Source organism: Rosa chinensis, chromosome 3, assembly GCF_002994745.2.
Source record: "Rosa chinensis cultivar Old Blush chromosome 3, RchiOBHm-V2, whole genome shotgun sequence".
Classification (NCBI taxonomy): domain Eukaryota; kingdom Viridiplantae; phylum Streptophyta; class Magnoliopsida; order Rosales; family Rosaceae; genus Rosa; species Rosa chinensis.
In genome coordinates, this window is record NC_037090.1 from 47,072,388 (window position 1) to 47,090,413 (window position 18,026).

At 39.1% G+C, this 18,026-nt stretch overlaps 2 protein-coding genes across 3 annotated transcripts; one reads left to right on the forward strand and one right to left on the reverse strand.

The window, feature by feature from the left end:
• The first annotated feature begins 8,279 nt into the window (after window positions 1-8,279).
• Window positions 8,280-12,091, forward strand: LOC112193899 (co-chaperone protein p23-2). 2 transcript variants are annotated; one of them, XR_002934071.2, is made up of 7 exons: window positions 8,280-8,440; window positions 8,531-8,714; window positions 8,815-8,977; window positions 9,061-9,107; window positions 9,186-9,231; window positions 11,585-11,676; window positions 11,853-12,091. XR_002934071.2 is itself a non-coding variant. In XM_024334160.2 (6 exons), the coding sequence occupies exons 1-6, from the start codon at window positions 8,436-8,438 to the stop codon at window positions 11,617-11,619; spliced, it is 480 nt and encodes a 159-aa protein (XP_024189928.1). In that variant the 5' UTR covers window positions 8,280-8,435; the 3' UTR covers window positions 11,620-11,802. The 2 variants fall into 2 exon arrangements, 1 of the variants encoding a protein (XP_024189928.1); XM_024334160.2 differs by lacking the exon at window positions 11,853-12,091 and having other exon boundaries at window positions 11,585-11,802.
• Window positions 12,092-12,139: 48 nt separating this feature from the next.
• On the reverse strand, window positions 12,140-17,102 carry LOC112193898. The gene is made up of 10 exons (XM_024334159.2): window positions 16,969-17,102; window positions 16,610-16,883; window positions 15,839-15,940; window positions 15,530-15,699; window positions 14,982-15,115; window positions 14,688-14,865; window positions 13,870-14,428; window positions 12,971-13,083; window positions 12,617-12,860; window positions 12,140-12,538 (listed from the first exon to the last, which is right to left on the reverse strand). Exons 1-10 carry the CDS (start codon window positions 17,031-17,033, stop codon window positions 12,275-12,277), a joined length of 2,103 nt encoding a protein of 700 aa, XP_024189927.2. The 5' UTR covers window positions 17,034-17,102; the 3' UTR covers window positions 12,140-12,274.
• Between the last annotated feature and the right edge of the window lie 924 nt (window positions 17,103-18,026).

An 18,026-nucleotide genomic window follows, 5' to 3' on the forward strand; every position in this document is an offset into this window, starting at 1 on the left:
TCCTGACCTGCAGGAATTAACCCCTACACCATGAAATAGTGCACTGCGTTGCAAACAACAAACTTGATAATCTTTTTAAGATTGTATGAGTAAACTTAATTAAAATACCTCAAACAACACATGCTTAACAATTTCTCAACTCAAGAATAATTTAAGCAACCCAAAATCAACTCAGCAAATTAGTATGAAACCAATTTCCTCAATGGACAATAAAAGAAAGAAACCACCTGACACTCTCTTGCATGAGTCGCAAGTAACCTACGTGTTACCCCATGACGTACAATGGCAGACTAGAGCTCTAACTGAATCGTAACCCGTCACCCACCCAAAGGTTATGGTATTCGATATTTGCTTCTGTCACTACTGTGACACCAGATCCGTAGACCGAAAACATTTTAAAGTCCCACATGACTCAAAATGTTACACCAAAACTCAAATACTCTTTCAACACAATAAAATCAACAATTACATGATATATTGTATTCTCGCAAAGAGTAAATGCTCAAAACATTAACCTCAATAAAATCACAATCTATTATGCATATCACAATGCCACACCATCAAGATATATATAGTCATCCACTCATGAACGCCACTAATACCAACTATAGTACACAATCACAAAACTCGAGAAAATTTATTTTTATAATTAAAATCTCATTTTACTTACTTATGAACTATAACCGATCAAATTCATATAATTTAAAACAAATCTTTATTTCCAGAAAACAATTTCACAATTTAGCGATTAAACCGACGGAGAAGATCCTCTCCTGAGCTCAGTTTTTACCTGAGCTTCCTGAGCTTTCATTTAGATTAAGACACGTGGCTATACTGGGATCTAGTGGTCTACAACAAACTTGGCATTTAATTTATTTCTCTCTCCTGTTCTTCTCTTCTTCTATTCTCTCTCGATCTCTAAGTTTTTCTTCTCTCCCTTTCTTCCACGATCTATTCTCTCTCTCTCCCTCCCTCCCCGCCCCCAGTTTTTCTTCTCTTCATTTATTTTGCACCAATTTGGTTAACCACAAGTTGGTTAATACACTTTATATCAAATAAATGGAACATTCTTCCTTCTTTTGCTTGCTGGATTGAACAAAATCCCAATGATCTAGAACACTAGAACAGAGCCACGCGATTAGTAGAAGCTCTCAGTTCAAAACCTCCCCGAGGACCACCGAGGCCAATGACAAAGAACAACACCACAAGCCACACTTCCACTATTTGAGCTTGAGCATCGACGTGGTCGCCGAAAAGCTTTACTTTGCAGTGGTTAAACGACAGGGCTTCGACTACGGTGTTCAAAATGCTCAGATTTTTATTAAATTGCATCTATTCATGGAAGCTAAAAGAACTTGTCCTCGACTATCAATTGTATCCTCTGTAGCCTTGGATTGTAACGAAAATGCAGTAGTATAGAATGGAGAAAGAGGGGTAAAGATAAGATTCGTTATCTCATCTAATTGTGATAAAGATAAAGATGAAACAAAAAGAGAGCAGATCCAATCAAAGAGATATACTGATATACATTATCTCATCTAAAAGGCTAGTTCTCCAAATCCATAAAACCCAATTCAACCCTCTTGAATTAATCCAATTCTCCACCAGATCTCAAACAGACACAACCCCAAAAATGATTCTAATTCTTGATGACTGGAGATCAAAGAGCTAGACCAAAAAAGAGAGAGTGATCGTATTAACTGACTGAAGCAGATCGACAATGTCAATCCCTCTCGAAGAAGAAGAAGAAGAATGGGAGAAAGAAAAATAGAAAGTGAAAAACTAACATTGTAGACCATTGGATTCATGAGAACCACGTGTCATTATCTAGAGAAAAGCTCAGGAAGCTCAGATAAAAACTGAGCTCAGGAGAGGATCCACTCCCGGGAACAATAAAATGACTCTGTTCATAAATGAACTATGTGAGATTACTCACCTCTAAATCCAGCTGCATCTTCTCTTATAGCCGAGATAAAGTATAGAACTCTCTCAAACAAGCACCTAAGTAAAATAAGGTCTCAGCTTAGTACACGATTAAAATGAAAGCGATTACGGTTCGAACCGTGCAATTGAACCAAAAACCGAAGATTTTGTCAATCGAGACAAAACTTCCTCTGAGACCTTCCAATCTCTTCGGAACACTTGTAGGATCAATTTCTCAAAATTATAAGATGATCCAACTGTCGGATCCTCACGGATCGCAATTCGAGAAAACCGAAATTACGTAAATCTGGCATGCTTCAATTTATCACAATATGACCTCATGATATATCAACAAGCTCATATCGACATACAGGTCACAACCATGAAAACATAACCCAAAAATCTGGCCGGGTGTGCCGTCACACTCAGCCGGCAATGGCTGAGCGTGGGGTCCACGCGCCACCGGCAGTGGCTGAGCGTAGGGTCCAACCCTAAATTGGGTCATGATACCTATGCCAAAATCTTCATCTCAACATGTACAACAACTTTCACAACTAGCACAAAGTCTGGATCAAAGCCATTTGGCCGAAATTTACGTTGAAAGGAAGAGAACCGATTGAAACCCTAGAAATTTCAATTCCAAAATTCAATCTCCACACTTTGAATTGTTGCAAGCAGCTTGGAGGGAAGTATCTATGTCATTTGGGCTCCAAAAGCTTTCAAGAATTGTAGCCTGAGGTGGCCGGAATCATGAGTTCCAACTAGCCCACGGTGCAACGCCGCCATAGAGTTTATCAACCTTGCTACACCTTCCACAGCTCGAATTGAGCGACGATGTTGCCACAGACTTGGAGAGGGAGGTGAGACGAAGCAAATGGGATTGGTGGCGTGGCCAACGGGGGCCGGACGACTGAGATATGGTCGGAAGAAGAAATTTGGGTTGGAGGCGACTCGGGAGCTAATCGAATCCGGATTTTCCTTTTCTGGCAAGTAGAGTTTTTTTCTGATTTTTTTTTTTAAATTTTTCTATTTATCCCAAAATGGAAACTTTTTCTGATGGCCATAACTTCCTCATACGAAATCCGATTTTCGCATTCAACACATCCACAAACTCGTATCAACGCGCTCTAAGACTTTTGTGAAGGAAGTTTTCCGAGAAACCCAATGTCACGCCCCTGATTTTTAACAAAATTAAAAATTGATATATAATCTCATACTTATATATGCGCGATCGTTCAGCCATAAATACAAAATACCTGGAAACTTTTCCCTTTTAACCCAACTACACATTGATACCCTGAACCCACAATAATAACATATATCGCCCTCCACAAAGTTATGTAATACAAAAACTTACGAATTAAATTGTCACAACAAAATAAATAGTAAATGCTCCTCAGAGCTCACTACAAGCGGAAGTCTTAATAACGGTAAAGTCACATAAATGGCTTCCTACAGTTAAGCTGCAACCACGCTATCTCAGCATCAGCCACGATTATCCTGACCTGCAGAAATAACCCCTACACCGTTTGAATGGTGCACCGGGTTGCCACACAACAAACCCGGTAAGCTTTTGCAAGCCCGTATGAGTAACTCAAAACACACGCACAACTCACCCAACGAGGAAACCCATCAACTCGTAAAAAGGGACACACACCCTGTTTTCCCAAAACATCACATTCTTTTCCCAAAAGAAACAAATACAAGTCACCCCGTGATAGAATCATATTAATTGAAACTCTGACAATTTAAATATGATACACAAATCCTCCCCGGACATTTAAAAGAAAGCATCCCCGAAACTCCCTTTTAAAAACACGTACTCATGAGCATCAGATAGCTCCCCGCTACCCCCCATGATGTACCAACAACAAATCAGTCCAACCTAGACACACAACACATCAACACACCCTCAATCATACCTATCGTTAACATAACAAATAGAATCTGATTCACAAGTCCTCCCAGGACATTTAAAAGAAAGAATCCCCGAAACTCTCTTTTAAAAACATGTACTCATGAGCATCAGATAGCTCCCCGCTACCCCCCATGATGTACCAACAACAAATCAGTCCAACCTAGACACACAACACATCAACACACCCTCAATCATATCTATCGTTAACCTAACAAATAGAATATGATTCACAAGTCCTCCCAAGACATTTAAAAGAAAGAATCCCCGAAACTCTCTTTTAAAAACACGTATTCATGAGCATCAGATAGCTCTCTGTTACCCCTCATGATGTACCAACAACAAATTTAGAGCTCTAGCTGATCGTATCCACTCACCTGGCCAAAGGGGTGAAGTCCCGATCGTCAGACAGATCACCACACGGATCACTCCCAACAACCCTGAATCCTCAGACCTCCCCAGGTCGTCAAATCAAACATTAAACAACCCACACAAATCTTGACACTTCCCAAACAATAGGAATTCCCAATTCCTAACACATTGTCTCCCGAAAAGTCAAGCCTCAAGCAATAGAATGAAACTTATCAATCCCTATTGCATAAATCACCCATCAACCCACAAGAATATACATATTTCACGTAAATATATATATACACATGTGGTCATTCACTCAAGAATGCCACTAATACCAACAATAGTTTGCAATTAACTAAATAACTCTTAAAACAATAAGGGTATTTCGTTCATTAATGAACCTTGTGAGATTCCTCACCTCGAAACTCCCACTGCATCTTCAATACAACACAAGGCAGCCACACCACAAAACAACCGTCCAAGGATACCTCATCAAGTACCTAATCACATACAATTTCAACTTAGCAACAATCCACAAATGATTTAAGTCCCAAACCCCTGTTTTGAACTAAAATCCCCAAAGTGACTCCAATCGAGGAGAAACCACATCCAAGACCACCCAATGTCTCCGGAATACTTCTACGATCGATATGCCAAAACTACAAGTTGATCGGAAGCTCAAATCCTCACGGATCGAATAAATCGACTGGTATGAAACCATAAAAATCATAACAAATCCATATGAACTCCAAAATTTGCATATTATATATCGAAACGCTCGTATTAATGAGTAGAACATATATAATACCAAAAACAGTTCCCTACATGGACGGAAAGCTACCAGAACGCCGCCGGCCAAAACTCAATATTTCACAAAACTCTCAACATCAAAGCTGTTCATCTAAGCATGCTTGTGAATTTTCATAACTAGCTCGAAGTCAGAAAACAAGCATAAATGGTCGAAAACTACCTCACAAGCTTTGGATTCTTGCTCAATCCGAGTTGAACCGATTTCCACGTAAATCGATCTAAACAACCACCACAGATCGATCAGGGAGCCTTCTCGGAACTCAACCAAGGAAGCATGAAGCCACGAAGTCGCCGGAGCTACGTTTTCCGACCGGGTCAGAAAACACCAAACTGCGCCGCCTTGCTACACCGCACACGGTGGATATCGCCACTAGAGGATGCCACAGAGACGACCGGACGGAGGAGACGAACTGATCTGGAAAGTTTCGTCGCTGGAGATCGCCGGAAAAGCTAGGTCGGGTTTCCGGGTACGGGTCGGGTCAGATGCTGGTAAGGAGAGAGAACAGAGTGTTTCTGGTTTCCGGAAAAGGAAAAAGGAAAAATGCAAATAGTAAGTTTCTGAAAATGGAAACTCCTATTTATAGTAACTTTCCAAATTTTCAAACGCTCATAACTTTCTCATACGAACTCCGATTTCAGCGTTCCACATATCCACGAACTCGTATCGACGCGCTCTATAACTTTCGTGAAGGAAGTTTTTGGAGAAACCCAACGAATAAAAAGTAAACCCTTGCGCCCCCCCTAAAATGACGCTTACTAAATAATTATTCGCCCGAAACACTTCTGCTCCATCCACGAGCCACGAAACCGTCCAATAACCGCAAAAATTAAATTCCAGAAAATCCTCTAAAAATAAATACGAATTTCCGGGGCATCACACCCAATGAATAAAAAATCAACCCTTTGACTCCTTGAGAATAAAACGTTTTGAGTAATTATTTGTCCAAAACACTTTCACTCCACCCTCGAACCACGAAATCCTACTAATGAACACTTTATTAATTCCAGAAAATTCCAAGTAATTAATAACCAATTTCTTGGGCATTACAAAAATAAAAGGCCAGAATCGGCCCCATGTGCCTCCACGCGCCGCTAATAGTGGCGACGCGTTGGCCCCACGCACACTCGAGTCAACCCCCAAATCAGGAATCAACACCTATGTCAAAATCTTCCTCTCACCATCCTAAACAACATTTACAATTACCACAAAGTCCAATTTGAAACATAGACCTGAAATTACCTCGAAAACAAAAGGGCGATTTGAAAACCCTAGAATTTCATTCCTTCAATTCAACCTCCACACTTCAAATTGGACCAAGAGGCTTGGAGGGATTGATGTGCGTTCTAAGAGCTCCAAGGCCCAACAAGGATTGTTGCCAGAGGTGGCCGGAAAATCGAGTTCCAACCGAGGACCCTAAACGACAGCGCTGATGCCTTCTCTTCCTTGCTGCACCTTCTACGGCTCAAACCGAGCCACCAAACCACCCTAGACTTGAAGAGGAAGAAAATGCTTTCCAACGGCACCAGGGCGCCCAAATCCATCACTGGATGGAGGAGAAACTATTGGAAAACGACAGTGGTTCATCGGCAGATTGGTTCGGGGAGAGAGAAGATGAACAGGGTAATTAGATAGGTTTCCGAAAATAGTAAGTTTCTCAATTTTAATTTTCCATTTATAGTAAAATTTTTTGCAACATTAACTTTAGTTTTTCTGATCATGACTTTCGCATACGAACTCCGATTTATACATGCCATGTGTCCACAAACTCGGTTTAACATCATCTACAACTTTCATAAAGAAAATTTTCTCAAAATGTTATCCTATAAAAGGTCAACTCTTAGGAACCCTAATCGGTAAAACGAAAATTGAGGAAAGTAACTTAAAGTAATTAACTTATATGTAGTAAAAGGGGTGAACCAGATACGGGTGTATCACAACTAAATTTATTCAAAACACAACCCTAACTCTTCGCATATGCCTTGATTAGCTTATGGCCTAGAGACCATCTTGGTATACCCCTCCACTAGTCACTGCAGTGAACAACCTTGAAGTAGGATCATGTGATTTTGGATCTTAATCTTTTGTTGAAATAACGCATCAGTACTTTTTGTGGGTTCCAAAAATAGAAGATCTCACACACCAAAGCCGATAGAGCTTCCAAGTTGTAAAAGCTAAACTTCAAGTACTTTTCATACTTGAATTTGATTTTCCGTTTTTCCTTTTTGTAGGTTTGATTTTCTGTATTGCCAATGAAACCATCTACACTATGAATCTCCCACGATGTCGAAATTCTTTGAAATCGTGCGTGTGACAGTTTTTGTTCTTGACAAAGTATTGTTGTGGGTTAGATGGTATTGTTTTGCGTAGGATTATATGGTCATGCCCCTTGAAACATTTTTTTTTTGAAACAGAAATTATTATTTTTATGTCTTTAAGATTTTGTTGTAACTTGATTTTTGAGCAATCCAAAAATTTGGTGAAGCCTTTAATACCAAAGATCACACCTCAATATCTAATAGTAGAGATGTGGTGTGAATTATAGAAAAAACAATACAAAAAGACAATGCACGCATTGATAAATAAACAATCGCCAAATAATAATAAAACATAAGGTAATCATCCCGAGATGAAGAAAAGCACAGATGATGGAATTCCATAATACCATGTGGCTTGAATATTCCCCATTTTGGGTTTACTATCTTTCCTGCCTATTCCTATGCTTATGGACTTTGTATTTCAAGTTTTGGAAAACCCAAATCGATTCACTGTGAATTCTGCAAAAGATAGGCAATTCATATATGGGTTTCTTTCCAATTGATCATTACTCGATGAGCTGATGACTGAGAGAGAGAGAGAGAGAGAGAGAGAGAGAGAGAGAGAGAGAGAGAGAGAGAGAGAGAGAGAGAGAGAGAGAGAGAGAGTTAAGTTGGAGCAGAAAAAGTATAAAGAATAATTCAAGTTTGTTAACGATCTGACTAAAATATTCCTGATATATGATTTTATTTATGAGAATTCAAAGTTAAAGTTGACGGCAATGACTAAAGTAAGAAAAGATGTGTAAGTTGAGTAACTAAAATAATATATTTGAAGGTTGAGTGACTAAAGTATTTATAGTTGAGTGACTATATTCTCTCAAATCATAATACTAAGAAAAAGAAAAAGAAAAAGAAAAAGAAAAAACCTTAACGCACATGCGATGCGAGTGCGGTCCTTTCACAAACACATAGCATCTGGATGATAAATGGTTGGTACTTGGTATATAAGCGACTGTCTTTCTTATGGGACGCGGGGGGTAAAATTGGAAGTTAAAACTTTTGGGCAAATTGACCACCTCCCACAAACGATTCTAGGGTTGAGTGTTGATAATCGATCAGTTTCACAGAGCCAGTCTCTCTGTCTCTCTCTCTCTTTCTCTCTGTCGCTCTCCTTCAAATGAGGTCTCTCTCTCTCTCTCTCTCTCTATCTATCTCTCTCTTGCTTGCCGCAACTCTCAGTTTTTTGGAATCTAATTTGGTTGTTGGTGGCAGTCGGCACCCGGAGGTTCTTTGGGCGCAGCGGTCCGATAAAGTATACCTGACGGTGGCGTTACCGGATGCGAAAGACATAAGCGTCAAGTGTGAGCCGGAGGGCGTGTTCGTCTTCTCCGCCACCGGAGTCCAAGGAGAGTCCTTTCACTTCACTTTGGAGCTCTACGGACAGATACTACCTCAGGTCAGCTCTTCGACTTCTCACTCTGTTTATTTATTTATTTATTATATGTCAATGTTATCTTTCTTCTTAGAGATGGGAGCTCGGGAATTGGTTGTTGCAGGGTTGTAAAACTAAGGCTGGCTCAAGGAACATCCTCTGCTCCATCCAGAAACTAAACAAAGCTTGGTGGCAACGACTTCTCAAGACCCAAGAAAAACCTGCCCCTTACATTAAGGTCGATTGGAACAATTGGTGCGACGAGGACGACGAACCAGACTCCACTTGTATGTTCCCTTATACAAGTTTAGTTTCTCTGAGGTTTTCCTGCTTCTTCTGATGGTATTTTGTTTTCGTGTGGTCTTTGCAGCTAATTTGGCTTCTGATGATGATGATGATGATGATGATGCTGCTGCGGTAAATTCACATCCTTTATCATTTAAATTAATGGATTATGTTCACGTAATCAGGTAAAATGGATTTTGTATTTTGCAGAATATCGGTGAAGATGATGGAAGCAGCGAAGATGAAGGAATGCTCTGTAAGTCCAACTTTCTATTTCACCTGTCAGGATTAATTATACGTTTGAGTACAGGCAGAACTGTGCATTGCCTCCATTAGTGTCCTTGTCATTATTCATTAGATAAGTCAATTTTTTATTTTTTTTTACTATATGATATGATGCAGGAAATATTTTTTTTTTAGAAGAAACATCTTTTTATTAAAAAAGCAAAAATCGAGATACAGGGAGGCGGACAAGGAGTCCTCTTTAATCTAAAGAGGGCAGCTAGGGCTATAGGCCTAGCATCTCGTCTAATAATACTAATCAAGGCTTAGGGGCTTATACTACAGCTGCTTGCCAGTTAAGAATAATGGAAGAAAGATTATAATCCTTGAATTCCTTAGAAATAGAAACCCATAAGGATGCCCAAAACTTGACTCTCTCCCACAGGTCTTCCTTCTCCACCCCTCCATAGTTTTCAAATAATCTTTTATTTCTTTCCATCCAGACCACCGAAACTACAGCTAGCACCCCACAACCCCAAAGGGTTCTGGCCTTTTTACCTTTACCAAACGCTATGGGGTTTTCTCTTAGCAAGTCATTTCTCTCTAATGGAGTTGTCCAGTCCACTCTTGCTTCCCAAAATAATATTTTCCATAAGAAATTAGCCACTTCACAATGCACGAAGACATGATCAGCACTTTCCCCTTGAGCTTTGCATAAAATGCACCAGTGAGGAGAAAAACAACTTCCTGGTCTTCTCCTTTGAAGAACATCACATGTATTTGTCTTCCCCAGTACCACAAGCCATCCCAAAATCTTCACCTTAGTAGGGACCTTGACCTTCCAAATAAACTTTGCAGGAGGAAAAATTGGATCTGATCCACCACTAATTAAGAAGCTATGGAAAGATTTGCAAGAGAATTTCCCATTAGGCTCAAGCTTCCACCTCCTTTCATCTGGTGTGGACTCCACTAATCGGACATTTTCTAGCTTAACCATCAGCGAGGCAAACTCCTCAATCTCTTGATCATTTAAGTTTCTTCTGAACCCAAAATCCCAGATCAAATTTTTTTTTTTTTTACTATATGATATGATGCAGGAAATATTGAGAGTGAATTATGGTTATGTTGCCTTTTAGACGGATATAAATTTAAGAAATAGTGTAATGTTTTAGGTGAAGGGAAGGTTTTAGCTATTGTGGTTGCAGAGAAATAGAGGATACAGGGAAGAGAAAGAGAGAACAAAGTAGAAGAAGAAATACTGAGGCATCAAGCCTTCAAGAAAACTCGGGTTTTATTCACTCCAATGTGATTAGGCTTGCAATAGGCATATATATAAACTTTAATATCAAATACATCAGCCCAGACTCCTAGAATACCAGATTACAACACTCTTGAAGTACTAAACATAGTACATATCCTAAGACATAAACGGACTCTTAAATAACATCAGACTCAAATAAATACCCTTAATAAAACTGAATAGTAACTTCTAGAATCACTCTTGGTTTATTTATGTATTATAATTTTACTAAATCAGACACTTAGACTACCATGGAGACTTAACTTTGGACCAAAAAGGCCTAGGCATGGTCTCAGGCTTCTGCAGAGGGTTTTCCTTCTCTAACCACCTGTAGCTATTGCATTATTAGAACCACTGTTTTGCCACGTTAAAGGAAAGAGAGATTTTTTTTATTAGTTACTAGATACTGAAAAGTTCATAGGGGTTTGGCTAGGGATCATACGTGACGTCGTGACCTGAAGTGTTACCCTGATCTTTTTTGAACCAAATTTTGTAAACTTGTGCGTGTAGTATTTTTCTTATTGCTTGTCGGGTTTCCTCCTTACAAAATAGAATCTGTCTGCATTTCATATAAGATTAGCTCATATTAGAGCCTAGCAATTTATCCCACCTTCCAAAGTGGTTGAACGACCGATTTATTCATTTTGTCAGTCTCCATTGTGAGGTTTGCAAATATGTAAGACAGTTCTGTGGAGTGTTTCAATGGTCCGAGCTGTTGATTTTTAGGTCTACTCAAATGTGACCATTGTAGAAATTCCAGCAACATCAGATATTATCCAGTCATTTGACATCATTTCCAGTATTTATCAGAAACTCTGTTCACAAATTGTTTCTCTAATGTAAACATTGCATTTTTGCGCACTCTTTCTGAATAATCAAAAAGTTGTCTTAGGTAATTACAGTTTAAAGTTTAATTTGTCGATGTCTTTGAAGGTGTAGAAACATGTACAATGCATTTTGAGATAATGGTAAATTTTTGCTTGAGCAAATTATTCAGTTAACCATGGTGCCCTTTTGGAAATGCTAGTTATTTTGCTCATTACTCTCTCCGTCTCTCATTTGACTTTAAAATAAAATCCTGGTGCAGATCTTCCCGACCTGGAGAAGGCAAGAAAAAAATAAGCATCATGGCATGTTAGCTAGGGACCCAGGGAACCACCATCTGCTCTCACTCACTAGGTAGATAAGAATAGGTTTACTTATTGTAAGGTCAAATTATTACAAATTATGCACGTTACATATGCGTGTAACTATATTCTCAGCCTTTTGAACTTAGTAGTGCAGACCTTTGTCTTTTCTCCTTTAGTCTTTTTTGTTGTTGTTTTAGTTTTCATTTCAACTCAAGGATTGGACAGGTCGTAGGTCGTTTCAGTGCAATGTGAAGTAGGAAACTGCCAATTAACGTTTCAGTCTTTCAGTGCAATGTGGAGGAAACTGCCAATTAGCACTGGTTCATGTTAGCTTCTGCTTCTATGATAGAACAGGTATCCTCCATCGTACAAAAGATGCAACACCCTTTCTACAAAGCTTGAAAATGTCCTTTATTTATTTTGACAGACCAACAGAGACCTTAGATGAGATGATTATGTGCATCCTTTGCAATGTTTAAATCCCAATTTTCATGCATTTACTTTAGTGATAAAACAGGATAAATTTATAACAACACATGCTTAGTCGATTACACAATGCAATTACGTGTACCTGTTTCTGTTCTGCCACAGAAAAAACAAAAAGAAAAGACATTTTTGGTGAGGATTTTTACATTTGCACAAACAATCTAGCCTTCCGCCTGTGCGCATTTTATTCGATTAGGACTGTTGGGAACCTCATCAACAACATACACAGGAATAACTGGAATTGAATCCCACCATTCTTTCAGTCGTCTAGTAAATCCTTGGTTGTTCCCCTCACTCTTACCTAACTTTGATACTAATGTCATTGTGAAGTAATACAACAAGGCTCCCATTATAAACACCTTCATCGGAACCACTGCTAAAAATATTGAGGCTGCAGTTAGCACCAGCATTGCTGTATTTGCATGCTGCAACATTCAAGGATTACTTCAATTGATTCAGAAAATAATTTGCAGTGAATTGTAAAATTGCATGACTATGAATACCTTGCGGGCCTTTGAAATGAATATTGACCACAGTTTCAACACCGAGACATTTGCTTTCTTCACTATCTCATGCACAGTTTGCACCCCGTGTTGAGCTGACACTATGTTTTCAACTGTAGTCTGTTCAGATGCAGTGTACACAACTAGCTCATTGCACTTTTCATCAATTCTTTCCTGTCTTGCTCTAATCATCTTCGCAACCACCCAAACCAAGAAAGCTGCTATGGCTTTGCCCACCCACTCCCTACATATAAGTTCTTTATTATTGAACAACTCTGCAAACTTACATATCAGATATCACCACAAGTCTTTTGTTCAGTTAAAATACAAGTCAAGGTGAAAAAAGAAACTTACTTGTAGGTGACAATTAGAGCCGCACCAATCACAATCAGTGTGGTTGCTGGCCTTTCCCATGTGAGGACTTCTTCAAACCAAGACCACTCATTTCTAAGGGGCTTTAGTAGCTCCTACAGGATAAAACCAAATCCACCTCTAATCAGTATGTAATGAAAAGGCGACAGAACTGAAGCAATGAGAAGAAGCTGCCAACCATTTAAAGCTCATGGACTAGATATCAGAATATCAGATAGCTAGGTAAGGATGACTTAAATGGTCATATAATAGACATGCTACTCAAGTATGAAGATCCCTAAGGTAGTTCAGTTTTGGGGAAATTTTTTTTAGGAATAAGGGCAATATTGTATGGTACAATTTGTCAATTACAAACATGTTTTAGGATTAGGGTCTGTACATTCATAGCATTTACAGGTGGATCTCCTATAACAGTGACGTGTAATATTTGGTTTGTTTTCAATTTATGGTCTTACCACTTTCTCCAGGTATTGTCCTACAATCCTAGGGAATTCATCCTCTCTTTTCCGAGGTTTTCAATTTATGGTCTTACCACTTTCTCCAGGTATTGTCCTACAATCCTTGGGAATTCATCCTCGGAAAAGAGGATGAATTCCCAAGGATTGTAGGACAATACCTGGAGAAAGTGGTAAGCCCATAAATTGAAATAAGATGGGCATTTGTAGATCGAGAAAGAAAAATAAGGAAAATAGGCAGGCTGAGAAATAACTGGTGGCATTTGGTTAGAGAGAGTGCCAAAAGAACCGAAGCATAATGGACGAAGATGCTTCATGCAGCCTACCCCCCACAACGGGATTGGAAACTTTTCTACTCAAGATGAGTAATTTCAATGCTACATAGCAACTGCTATATCCTGACAGGGATGGGTTATAGATGCTTACCATAAAAATAGTAGTGCTTTCAGTGATGCCTTCTTCTTTCAGTCCCTCTGTGGTCGCTTTGGCAATAGCAATTTCCTTCTCTTCCTCTCTTGCTTGATTAATTACACTTTCTAATAAGGATGTGTCTTCAACTGGACCACTTGGACCTGCAATTTCCTTTCCCACTTCTGTTACCTCTACACTTGAGTGAATTGACTCAGAAATGATCATACTCCTTAGGATTGAACTTGCACTACATGGATGTCCACTATTGACCTTCTTTAGACTCTCAGCAAGCTCTTCTAGAATGTAATCCCCCTTGGGTAACTCCTCAAACAAGGAAAAGATTAAGAATCGTGTCGGTTGAGGGGGAGATATTCTTAGCATTTCCCTTGCTGCATGGAGCCTTATTATTGATAGTATTGTCCTTGCATGCATCTCCCATGCTTGTATTGGACATTCTAATTTGAATTTTGATAGAAACTGGTGCATCAACATGATCTCCTTTGTTAGTGCAAGCCAATGGTCACGCCTTGTGGAGCTTGTTACCTCGGGGAACTCGAGCACAATCCCCTCTGATCTAAAAAGTTGGTAAAACGAGACATTCAACAACAACACACAAATTCCTAGCTGTTTTTCTAATTTGTGGATATGGCATCCTACAAAGGCTACAAGGAGGACTTGCAATGTTTTAAGATTTAGTGTTATCCAAATGTACTTGAGCAATCAATGCCAATGAGTCAAATTAACCCTTGTAACTAGAGATGTGATGCATATTTACCATAATTGTGATACTATTTACTCATTTCTAATAATAAGCAATGGTATATGTCACTTACAACTCCGGAGACTCGATAACAATAGCCTTGTCAAAAAGTGGGGCACCCCATGGTCCTGTAGAGGCTGGTTTGACACTCTGCTCCTTATCCTTTGAAAGGTCTATTTTAAGAGCATCTTCATATGTTATCACACCAGAGGCCTCAAAATAGAGTGCGTAATTGGTCAGGGTGAGCTTACCTAAAATGAAAAATATTCACGAATAATTAGATAGAGACGCAATTATTTAATGTCTGGCAGAAGAAAAAAAAAATCCAAACTCAGAGATGACCAACTTCCTTCTGTATTAAACATACCAGGCCAACTTGTTCCTCCGATGTGGCGTACCACTCTTTGTGAGCTAGCAGTTCCCTCCACATGTAAAATGAATTCATCATCTGCAAGCTCCACACCCTTTGGCTTTGCTTGTTTTTGCAGATGTTTTATACATCTAAAAATGGAAAACAGTTAATAAAGAGATATACTTTTCAGAATTTAACATGTTAATGCTTTCTAAGTTATGCTACACTTCTTCTATTACCCCAGTATGTATTGGATTTAACACACTCAAAAGCAACTGTGCAAGCAGGTGGATGTTGTTTACTTGATCATTGAACTATAAGAGGTTCCCTGACCAAAAGGAAAATAAAAAAGGCACACAAGCTTAAGTTTTTTGAAGTGTTGTTCAGAGGCCAAAGAATGAGTTGTGGCATGCCAAATGAATTATATTCTCTGCTTCACTAGAAAATTTAACTACTAGATTTTCCCACGCTTTCTTCTGATTGAGGGTATTAATTTGACAGAAACTATTTGTGTACAGATGCTGTATCAATCAGTCATCTACACATCAGAAAAATGCGCTCACTTGTCGATTTCCTTGAGGTATTTGTCATATGCAGGAAAATGGAGCCGGTATCCTGTAGGTGCTGTTAAAGTTTCAAAGGTAAATCTTCCATTAACAACATCTGTGACTAATGGAACAAGTGATCCCAACCACACAAATGCATCTTCTCCAACGTTCCGCTCATTATCAACCTGCGAGACAGAATCATGAAAAAAAAAAAAAAAACAAAACATATACTTACCGGAAAAACAAAACACTAGTCTTTGATCATAATCAATGCCTGCTCATACTATGTAATAGAATGGAAGCTCTAAAATTCATGGAGCTTACTAGAAGTGGCATGAGGTCTGTATAGAACAAAGAAACATCATCTTGTTCTGGAGGAAACTTTGCAACTACATTTTTGTCTTCTTTCTCCTTTGCCACACACTCCTGAAAACCCCAAAAAATATGACACAAGTAAACAAGAGGATATAATTATAGAGAGAAGTCGAGAGATAGATTAGTTCAATCTTTAAAAATAAATAAGAAGGGTAGAAGAACATAGTAAACTGCATGGCATGTAAATACAAAGGTTAATACATAGATAATAACCAGAATACAGTAGGGGAAGAAGAAAAGGAAGACCAAAAATAACATGGGTGGAGGTAGGAAGGATGCTCGATAGCATGTAATATTATTGCAAGTTCAATGAAATGAAAATATTGACCGATTAAAATGATTGAGGCGCGGAGGTCTGTTCACTTATAAGAGCCCAACATGCATGAAGACCAAGAAGTTTATGTAGCCAGCCAAGTCGCTCCAAATAACTTTGATCATTATATTGTTGTACGTACTGCTGTTGTTGCAAAAAATGAATATATGTGCTTCATGTGTAAGTTAGAGTGGTCTGACTACGTTATATATATATATATATATATATTGGTTAATCATTCACTTGAGGAATATTGCACACTCATAGTGCAGCTGTAGCACATATTTTGAAGTCCTGAAAGTATTCTTGGTTGATTATCTGTGTAGATATATATGCAGAAAAACAAACCTAGATACAGAAGAATAAATTGGTGAAATTTAGAAAAGAAAGCAAGTTGAATTAATTACGGTGAAAGAGTCCTCTTGGGCAGAGTCGGGAATCTCCCAGGCGAGCATCATGTCGAATGTGAAACGACTAAAGATTCCATCGGCAATCTTTTCCTCAATATTGTTTTGGCATAACTCACTCACACCCTTTGCACTGCAAAATTCTATAAATTTCCTCGCGTAAGTGCCAACAGCAGCACCACCACCGCCACCGGGCGACGACGCCGTTTTGTTGTTCCATGAGCTGGTCGCTTCAAATTCCTCCGTTAACTTATCCACCGATGTGTTCAGTTTCCTGGAGAGATGTGCGTAGAATAATATCATGATGATCATATATAGCGAGTTTGTTGAAAGCTAATTAAGATAATACTAAGACTTACACAGCGCAGAATTGTACAACATCCTTGGCAACGGAGGAGAGATGTTTCATTCTCATTGTCGACATTATATATAGCTCTATCGATCGGTATATTCTTCTTCTTCTTCTTCTTACTTAATAGCAGAGAGGAGAGAGGAGAGGCAGCGTTGTATTTGTTTCTTTAAGGAAGTGCCACGTTCGTATGGGCATGCAGGAGTGCAACACCTGTTGCCCGTTCCCCATTTCCCTCTCCCTCACTCACATTCTCCCCTATCCTCTCTGTTTGGGCCTATAGGGCCCAAGCCCAATCACACCGACGACAGAAAGAGAAAAAGCGCCATCCCTCTCTCAAGTGACTCTGGACTCTGAAAACATTATTTCGTCTCACTTATAGTCGTTGCCCTGCTTTCAACTTTGTTTGAGCCCAAAAGTAATTTTGGCTAGAGACTTAAAAGTATTCGGTTCACATTCTTGAGTTGGGCTTCGCATAAGCCTGTGTTAAGAAGGAAAGGAAATCCTTGTACAACTGCAAGTACGTATATTAGTTTTATAAGGAATGTGCTTAATTATCCTTAAGCAATAAGGAGCCAGAGAGCCGGTATAAATAGGAGGCTCTAGGAGAAAGTAATGTCACAACTTATCATCTATTCAGATATAAAAGCCTCTCCAGAGCAACTATCTTAATTTTGGTTGAACCCTGAGAAGTTAAGGATTGCCTTAACACACCCCATGTCAACCAAAAGTCCTTACTCTTATAAGGCAGTAGAAGAACCTTGTGACAGGGTTGGTGCTCTCCCTGTCCACAAGCTTGATAGAAGAAGTCAGGTTAGGAACTACATGTAACAACTTGCACCTCACAGTGCTGGCACGCTGCGCAACACATAAAAGAGATTGTTTGCATTGCCTTCTTGGGAGAGCCAAACAAACTTGTTGCTATTCTTTTCAAATTTCAACTATTTAGACTGTTATATTATCTGTTATCGTTTCAATGTTCAAATTTCATGCTTGCATGCCACGTTGTTCTAGTGTATGTATCAACTGTCATTTCTGTCGTGAAGAGAGCTATCAAGTTTCCACTTT